General features: G+C 40.6%; 1 protein-coding gene across 2 annotated transcripts; it reads right to left on the bottom strand.

The window, feature by feature from the left end:
• Positions 1-960: 960 nt before the first annotated feature.
• LOC117271541 (uncharacterized) lies at positions 961-9020 on the bottom strand. Of its 2 annotated transcripts, XM_033649786.2 has the most exons (8): positions 8553-9020; positions 7922-8021; positions 7125-7220; positions 4404-6656; positions 3765-3935; positions 3438-3498; positions 2134-2258; positions 961-1245 (listed from the first exon to the last, which is right to left on the bottom strand). In XM_033649786.2, the coding sequence occupies exons 1-8, from the start codon at positions 8595-8597 to the stop codon at positions 1217-1219; spliced, it is 2880 nt and encodes a 959-aa protein (XP_033505677.2). In that variant the 5' UTR covers positions 8598-9020; the 3' UTR covers positions 961-1216. The 2 variants fall into 2 exon arrangements, with proteins under 2 accessions (XP_033505677.2, XP_033505686.2); XM_033649795.2 differs by lacking the exon at positions 7125-7220.
• Positions 9021-9284: the final 264 nt, after the last annotated feature.

The following is a 9284-nucleotide window of genomic DNA, read 5'->3' as shown; positions in this document are numbered from 1 at the left end:
AGGAATAGTAAGCCCTCCTGTAGCTGCTTTATAAATGACTTCAAGCAGTTTTTCTCGTCACTATAGCAGGACTTCAAGACATCTATTGTGTTGATTTTCACACTATCGCACAAAACTTGTTTTGAATTATGGTCCTTGCTTTGGATCTCAATTTCTTTGCTCCAGTTTGTCAAATTTTGTATGCCTGGTATTTTAATTTATTAAACTATTCTTTATAATTCCTATTTATTTATATACAAATGTCCCCCTAGTCTATTTTATTTATTTTTCTTTGTCTTCATCAAGGTTGACTATCATTTTGCTCTGTATTTGTAGAGATTTCACACCCTGCATGACATGTAGCATGTTAAATTCAATTAAATGTTCAATTGAAAAAAAAATAAAGAAAGAAGAATGAATTTGAATGACAGCTGTCTTTCTTTTGTTCTATCCTATTCTATCAATCAATTTTACATAGCCTAATTATTTTAGAAAACATTTTACATTATACCACTGGTCAGATGTGTCTTTTCCCTGCTAAATAAAGGACAGAAGAAAATATAAAAAGGGCATCTTTTAGCATGTAGTTTGGTGCTGCGCTCACATTTTTTTTGGTGTGTATGTGCGGCTGTGGTTGTGACTCACACTATCTCTATCACAGAGTCGTGACTGAGGGGGGATTTGACTTGGCAAAGACTGCCTCTGTCACCACACTACACAGTCAGCAGTGATGCTGAGAGACACAGAGCGCATGTACGGACGAATATAGCCAAATGCAGGTAGGAGCTAGAACGAGGGAGAGTGAGGCACAGAAACAGAGAGAGGCAGACAGAGATAAATGGAGCCAAGTAGGGAGGTGTTGAACTGACAGCTCCACCTTCTGTTCATCCACGCCTTCACTGCCCTATGTGACGCTCTAATTGCATTTCACACAACCACACACACTCACATCCTGAACACCAGAGAACCAAAGACTTAGTGTTTTGAAAATGCTGCTTTAATAAAATAGAATATTAATATATAATTCATTGCTATCATTATTGCACAGTACAAACGGTAAGGAATATATTTTTCCCTTATCTCAATGGCAGATCACCCAAACAGACTTTCTATGCTTCTTCTTCTCTCCTTCTTTCTGTTCTCCCATGTAGTAAAATTGAAATGAGGAGGTAATGGAGGAGGAAGACAGTGAGGAGTCAGAGAAAGAGCACAAAGAGTAGGAGGTAGGCGTCATGGATCATTTAGAGTCCTGGTCCATATCGGGGTCTAAAGGGAAAACAGCAGAAGTAATTTAATGCATATTTGGGAACATATTTATTTTCCTTTTGTCGCTGTACATATTTTAATGAGTCTGTGCAGTGAAAATGTCTATTAATCAGCTGTAGTGCTACAGAGCTGAAACATCATGTTCCAGAGGTAAAAATACAATTCATAATCCCCATAAGGAACTGGATTATCAAACAAAACGTATTATCCATACAAAATGCATGAAGCTACATGTGATTGTGATTTCTTTATGTTTTTTTTGTCGTGCATCTCTACTGAAAAACTAGCCTATATTCTGCACTAATCTAAAAGCGAGTTAATCAAGCAGATTGGTTATGTTGCCATGGTGATCTAGAAATGGCTCATCGTGAGAGCCAGATCGATTCTGGATTTTTGGGGCCAATACATATCAACAGTGAGAGTTTACAAAATCAGGTAAGAATATATCCTCTGATAATCTTTTTTGAACACTTTTGGTGAGGATCCCCTACATTTTGTTATCGAAGAGCTGGCAGTGCTCTCTCTGTCAACACCATTTATGATTTTCTAAAGCATATCTATAGTATTTCTGTACAACAATTTCTTGTTATTTATTGTTCAATAATAATAAATCTGTGCTAGTTTATTATCACTTGGGCACTACTTGTTATGGCTGCTAAGAAGTTCATCTTGTCAGCATAGATACTGTATCTAAAAACAAAAAACAAATCTGCATTACAACTGTTTTATACTTGTCTATTAAATTAATCATCACCTCATAAACACTTGCTGATTGGTTCAGTTCAAAGCTTTAAGTACATTTCAGAGGATTATCTGGATTGTCTCTAAAGCAAATAAAAGGGGCTCTATACACCGAACCTCTCTCTTCACTGCATCTCTCTCTCTCACCGTTGAAGGTGAACTGAGGGAAGCTGCTCAGGTCTCCTCCGCCATAAAGTCTCTGGAGCTTTGCGGTCTCCTCTGACAGGTATTTTTCGTAATCTGGCTCCGCCTCCAGCAGTCCTCCATTCAACCTTAGAGAGGAAGAGGAGAGTATATTGAAAATGAGAGACACTGAGGCCCAAATACTGAGGACTCTGTGTTGCTGTCCAACAGGATCAATACCAATCAATTATTGACTGTATTGATTTTTTTAAGTGACTGTTAGTTTAAACCTGACAATCAATCAGCTTCTGTGGTTTTCAGCTTCACTGAAACAATTTAAAGTTCAATAACTTGATATCTAATGATATTGATTAGTTTGTTGTATCTGGTGTTATTGAATCGTTATTAAACAAGTCCCCTGAGATCCATTCTCTTTTTTACAAGACAGACCTGGCTAAAACTGTAGCATAAAATAATTACATGAGAATATTCAGTGACAGAAAAAATTACCTTTGAATTAAGCACAATAAAACAGAATCTGAAAGACATGACAAAAAAAAATATCCTCTTACAATAAAAGTTCATTCTTCAGTCATTATCTGTAACCGCTTATCCTATTCAGGGATGTGGGGGAGCTGGAGCCTATCCCAGCTGACATTGGGCAAGAGGCGAGGTACAATGTTGAAAGCAATTCTAAATATCTTTCTTCATTACTAACAGCCTCCAAAACCTTCAGCATTCAACATTTTGGGAAATTCTCTTTTTTTTAAGAGAGTTAGATGAGAAGATCGATACCACTCTCATATCTAAGTCCCAAAATGTTGAACTGTTCCTTGAAAAAAAAAACAAAAAAAAAAACAAGTATACATGACACATCCCTACAAACCAAGCCCATGACTAGTACAAGACAAGCCCACCAACGCGACAGCTATCTGAACCCTGCTACAACGCGATATTGTAATGAACAAATAGGGCCAAACGTAGCAATAATCCACTTTATTATTCAGTATACATGAAGATGTTATTCCTCTTATATGCAATGAGATTAACTCTCCTCATTACCCTCACTCTACCCTTAACCACCTCTCTTTCAACCTAATATTTTATAGTTAGCTAAACGCTAATTTAGCATTTTCTCTAGGGTTTCAGCCTCCGGGCCGAGGAGCTAAGACGGCTGATCGTTGACTGACGTGTAGGTTATGGTGGGTGGGTCATGTAGCTGCTCCAGCTGCAGCTTTACCTACTAGAGAAGTTCAGCTTCATGGTACCTTCAAACTTCTCCAGTTATTTCCTGTGAATATAATAGGAAACCTCTTTGGTCTCTCTACCTGCGCATGTTGGTGTATTCTTTGATCTTCTCCAGGAAGAGTCTCTGTACTGGATCTAACTCTGAAAAACACATGAAATCAATTCAGTTAAAACAGAAGGCTATCACCAGATAATGATGTATGCAATATGCTTCAAGCACAAGCTCGTCAAATAGCCTAACACCATCTGAAACCTTTTCCAACATCAGAATTGTGGGACTGCACCTAAAAAAATATTAGTTAATGAAACAGACAAACCAGCAGTCACTTTTTCTTTTCCATTTGTTCAATTGTCCGATAAGACCTATGACTGTGTGTGTATCTGCACGTGTCTGCAAGTGTTTTTACCCGCATATGTTCCTGTACCATCTTCATTCCCCAAGGCTTCAGTCTGTGCTCCCTCCTCTACCATCACCTCCTCTTGCCCCTCCAGCACCTCCTCCAGAGCAGGAGAAGCTGAAAAATCATCGGGCACTGCAGCCGATGTATCAACGTCAACAGACCCGTCGGCAACCGTTGCTGTGGTAACAACAACCCCAAAAACAGGACACATGGAGAAGAGCTGATTCCACTTTCTAGAGCATCGAACACTTAACCAACTTCTGTCTAAGTTAAGATCTCATTGACAGGTTTTTAAAATACATGACACATCTGTTTCTAAAGTCTTCCTCACAGAGTCTAAAGGAATATTTCAACATTTTGTGAAATATGGTGGTCAGCTTTCTTTAGGAGAGCTTGGAGATGATTGGCCTAATATTCAACTTATTTCAATTATAATGAAGCATTTACTCAACAAGACTCAACAAGACCCCCCTCTTTCATTCAATGATAATGATAATAATAATTCTGTATTAACGTTCACTGTGATACTGTGATAAAATCTCATATCGTTGCAACCCTACTTTGAAGTTAGGGCTGTATTTATTACCACCTCCCCCTTGTCTTTGCCTCTCCTAATGTCTCTTCATCTTCACGAGTCAAACTTACCATCCAACATACTTTCTCTTACAACCTCCTGTCCGATCTGGCCCTCTGTTACCCCTGTCACAGGCCCAGGGACGGAAAAGAGCAGGTCCTCCATCAGCGTGTCTATCTGCAGATCTTCAGACAGAACGTCACCTTCAGGCAGAGATGGAGACTCAGTCTTCGCAGTCTCAGTTGTCTCTTCAGACCCCACCATGTCCTCTTCCTCCACCCTCTTCTCTCCAGCAACAATTTCAGCTTCTTTCTCCAGATAATCTGCAGTTTCACTCAGAGACTCATTCTCCAGAGTTCCCAAGGACGCCTCAACTTCAGCCAAAGTCACAGACTCCAGACTCATTGCTTCCAAGACGCTTCCTTCCTGCTTGTCCAACTGCTTTTCTGCTTTCAGACCAGTCACTTCATCCTGTTGCTCCAGTTTCTGGTCAGCAAGTAAAGTGACAGGTGGCTGGCTTGGTCCTTGCTCAGACCCGAACATGGCCTCCAGCATAACAGATGTCTCAGCTTCTAAAGCATCTGTGGCTTCAGAGATAGACTCCAATCTAGTTAAAATTTCAGCCTCTGTTGCATCCTCAAGAAGAGCAACATCTTCTACTGTGGCTGTATCTTCCATCTTCTCCTCTTTAGCTCGTGCATCAGCATCTTTCTCAAGCGCATCCCTCATTTCCAGCAGGACTTCGGTTTCAAGACCTCCGACTTCAGCCGTGACTTGTTCTAAAGTTAGCGATTCCAGCGTCATTTCTTCTGCTTCAGCTGCCGTCTCCTCCATCTGCAAAGATGCTGCTCCTACAGGTGGATCAGAGGCTGAACTCGGGCCAGGAGTTTTGGAAAGCACTGCAGGAACATGGCAGAGCAGCTCTTTCTCTAATGTACCACTTTGTCCTTCTAACTCTTGAAGGTCTTCCGACAGAGAGTCCCATTTTGAAAGAACATCAGTTACACTCTCACTCTCATCTTCGCTTGAACTTTCAGTTTCAGCTGCAGCTTTGTGCTCGGTCTCCGTCTGGACAGACAACTCCTGCAGCTGTTTTTCTGCTTTTTCATCAAGGAGAGATTTTGTTTGGAGGAGCTCTTCGGTTTGTAAAGATGCTACCAGAACCTTGTCTACATGGAGTGTCACAGACTCTAAATTCATTTCTTCAGACCTGTCCGCTCCCTCCTCCACAGTGTCATTTACTGATTCTACTGTGGATTCTATTGTAGGTTCATTTTTCAAAGGCAAAGGTGCAGATTCTTGTGCATTTTGGATTAAGGCACTATCTGAAGGGCTGTCAGCTGCTTCAGTTTCTATTGTAGGCTCTACTGTAGCTTCAGAAACAGCTGCTGGTTCTATTGTTGTTTCTACTGAAGCTTCTTCTTTGGCACTACATGAGATGTTAACCACTCCTGAGTCTGTGCTGTTGGTTTGTACAGCCTGAGCTGCTGCTTCCGCCTCAATTGTAGTTTCTACTGAACCTTCAGCAACAGCAGCACTACTCTCTAGTGTTTCGAAAGGAGAGGTGCTGGCCTCTACTGATGGTTCAACTGATGGTTCAACTGTAGTTTCTACTAAGGTTTCTCCTGTTGCAATGAGTGGAATGTCAACCACGCCCAAGTCTGTGCTTTCGGTTTCTACTTTTTGAGCTGCTAATTCTACTGCAACATCTATAGTAGGCTCTACTGGACTCTCAACAACAGCATCACTAGTTTCAAGTGTTTCCACGGGAACATGGCTGGCTTCTACTGGTGACTCTACTGTAGTTTCTATTAAGGGTTCTTCTTTGGAAATGTGGGAGACATCGACCACTCCTGAGTCTGTGCCTTTGGTTTGTAAGTCTTCAACTGGAATATCTACGGTTGGCTCCACTGGAAGTTCGGCAACAGCAGCAACTTCTAGTGTTGCCAGAGCAGATAGGGCAGGCTCTATTGGTGGTTCTATTGTAGTTTCTATTAGGGGCTCTACTATGGCAGTTGGCTCTGTGTTCTTCTGTACTGCAGCAGTTTCTATGTTGGTTTGTATTGTTTCAGCAGAGGTTTTGCTTTCTATTGCAGCTGCTTCTGATGGTGCAGGCGTTGTGCTGGTTGGGGAGGAACCTGAGGTTGTATGAAGAGTCACATTGGAAAGACTATCAGCATCAACTTGTTTAAGGCTAGAAGCAGCAGGAAAGACAGAGACTGCTGGTTCTGTCTTTGACAAAGGAGGAACTTTTGAGGCGGAGGCTTTCACTGAGGAGGCGACAGGAGGTTTGGTGGGCATGGAGGAAGCTTTGGCAGGACGAGCTGTGGGAGGAAGGGGAGAGGAAAAAGAAAGAAGAGGATATAAAAGGACATGGATATGAGGGAAGAGGGGTAAGTAAAACCACTCAGCACAGACACAAGCAGAACTAATCAGCGTTTCAGGTATTCAATTAATTAACAGTCTGCTAACTCAGCTGTCCGTCATGCTTTCTCATATGTTGCTGTCCAAATCGTTCCATGAAATTTACATGACATGAAAAAGTGCCACTGAATATGATGGGATAAAGAAGGGGCTCACAAATTCCCAGAATTAATCTTCATTTCAAAACTGTTGCAGGGGAGTTAAAGAGATCCTGTCAAAATCCAAACCCAGCTCTTTTTGCAGCTGCAAATTATTGCCACCTGCTGTGTGACGGCAGAGAAAAAATGTGGAAATCTAAGTTGGTTGCCTTCTATGCCTGAGACCTTATTCTAACACCCAGCTTTACGCAACATCCTGAATGTGCTGACCTTTACCAGCAGGAGGCATTGTGCCTGGCCTGCTCTGGGAGAAGAGTTGCTCCAGGAGTGCAGCAACATCCACCGCTGGCTGGGGCTTGGCTTTCTCTGTCAGTAAGACAAAATACAGACTGAGAAAAATATCAGGCCTGTCCAGAATACTTGGATAGTCTGATTTAGCAATAAAGCAATATTTGGATGTGCTTTATGGAAATATTCATATCTAGTGGATCAAGTTTTCTAGTTTTTAATTTGCTGACATTCTTGTCTAGGCTAGTGATTCTCAAAAGGTGAGCTGTGGTACACTGGTGTGCCGTGATGCCAATTCAAATGTGCCGTGGGATCTTGTGATAACCACACATTATTATTGCAATATCCAAGTGGGCCTGTACAAAATGATATGAATACATTTTTGATTGACTGTATCAGTTTATTGTGTGCACCCATTTCCTGATAAAGAGGCAAACTCTAGGTAAAAAATGTAATTTAACTTAAAAAACCTTCTCAGGAAACCTATTTGTCGCCGTTCTCCCGTAGGAATTCTAAGTGTGTGACACATTAAAAGCCCTGATTGGCAGCCAGTGTGAGGGATGATAACATTTAAAAGGAGAAAGCCATGAGTGGGACAATGGATCACTTTTTTTGTACAGAGCAAATCCAACATGGCAGCAAGTCTTCTACTCACCACTGTTTACAGTTTTTACTCTTCCACTGGTGCAGAGAGAATAATATATGAATAGAATAAGGAGATGATGGAGGAATTACAAATAAAAATCTGACAGAAAATCAGACAGATGTGTTTCTCTTACTGATATGTGTCCTGCGTGGTTGTTTTCTGTCTGACGGTTTGGAGCTGAACAATGCAGTTTGCGGCCTCCATACCACTCTGCACAACTCCCTGTGAATGTACTGGACACGCACGCACACACACAAGTTAGGAGATGCACAAGTGCACAAGGTAATGCTCACACCAGATGGCAAACTTTTTTCTTGTTTGAATAGCTACTTAGATTCTAAGGAATTCAACACACTGAAAGCTTTTACTACAGACTCCTACATAGTCATTATCTTAAGTTTGTCCACTAAAATCCCTTGATGGTTCAGTCAATGATGGTTTTATATATAAATATTCCCAGCTGCATACTTTTACTATGTACATGACATTCTAAAATTAACTTCTCTACATGCTGTCATGTTGTTCTCTTCAGTGTTGACTTCGAGAGAAATGCAGATTTACACTGTGCATTTTGCAGCTGAGGAAACAGAGTTTGAGTAGCATGCAATAAGTAACCTTAAATGCATTTATAAAACCCACCATATGACGTAATTTATTCATGTTTGTATATAAAGGTATTGAAAAGTCATGAGTAAGTCATTAAATGTCACAGTTGAATGAAAGTCCTGTTACCTGCAAACATTAAAAACAAGAGATATACTTACTCTAACACATAATCCTGTTCCTCTTCTGAACAATGCAGCAGCCATGACTGTTTTAATAAAAAATATCTGCGTAAAATAAGTTTGTATGTCTCTGGCACACGTTGAGGAGGAATGTCAGGTCGCTCTGTGGGAGAGTACTAAATGTCCTGAAGCTCTCCGTCCTCCACCATGACAATGTTACTCTGTTTTTATCGCTTTAAACACACTAATTTATATTTCAACAGCTGATAAAAATGCACAAAACGTCAAATATTGAGTCGCACTGCACTCATTTAGCTAGCTAATCTGCACGCGCTGGTAAAGATCTTCTTCCGTCGACCTGAACCGATTAGCTGAATGACGTCTGACCGTTTGTTTGTTTGTTTGTTTGCTATCTAGTTGGCATGTTTTTGTTTAGTAAAGCCGTCCTGTGTTTTTATAGCAGCGCGGTTACATAAAGCTCTCTATGTAAAGCCTCCACAGACTGGTATCAACAACCACAGAAGAAGACGACCACATTTCCGGTCCCGATTATCAAAATAAAAGCCTCAACGACAACATGTTTTTGCCCCTTGCTCATTTCCTCAATTAATTTTATTTTATTGGCCCAGTTCTCTTAATTCATATATTCATTTTATGTTATATTGATACTTCAACCTCTCCATTATGGTCATCTTGTTATATTTCTCTGTTTAACTGATGTGTAATTTCCCTTTAGATTGACAGAAAATATTGTGATTATCATTCGTACAG

Source organism: Epinephelus lanceolatus, chromosome 17, assembly GCF_041903045.1.
Source record: "Epinephelus lanceolatus isolate andai-2023 chromosome 17, ASM4190304v1, whole genome shotgun sequence".
In the NCBI taxonomy this organism is placed as follows: domain Eukaryota; kingdom Metazoa; phylum Chordata; class Actinopteri; order Perciformes; family Serranidae; genus Epinephelus; species Epinephelus lanceolatus.
The sequence above is the reverse complement of the archived record's forward strand: the minus strand, read 5'-3'. Positions and strand labels throughout refer to the sequence as shown.

Coding starts and splice junctions, on each gene's coding strand:
- LOC117271541 (XM_033649786.2), bottom strand. CDS start 8,597: ATGGCTGCTGCATTGTTCAGAAGAGGAACAGGATTATGTGTTAGA. Junction 8,022..8,552: donor GAACAGGATTATGTGTTAGA/GTAAGTATATCT, acceptor GTGCGTGTCCAG/TACATTCACAGGGAGTTGTG. Junction 6,657..7,124: donor AATGCCTCCTGCTGGTAAAG/GTCAGCACATTC, acceptor TTCCTCCCACAG/CTCGTCCTGCCAAAGCTTCC.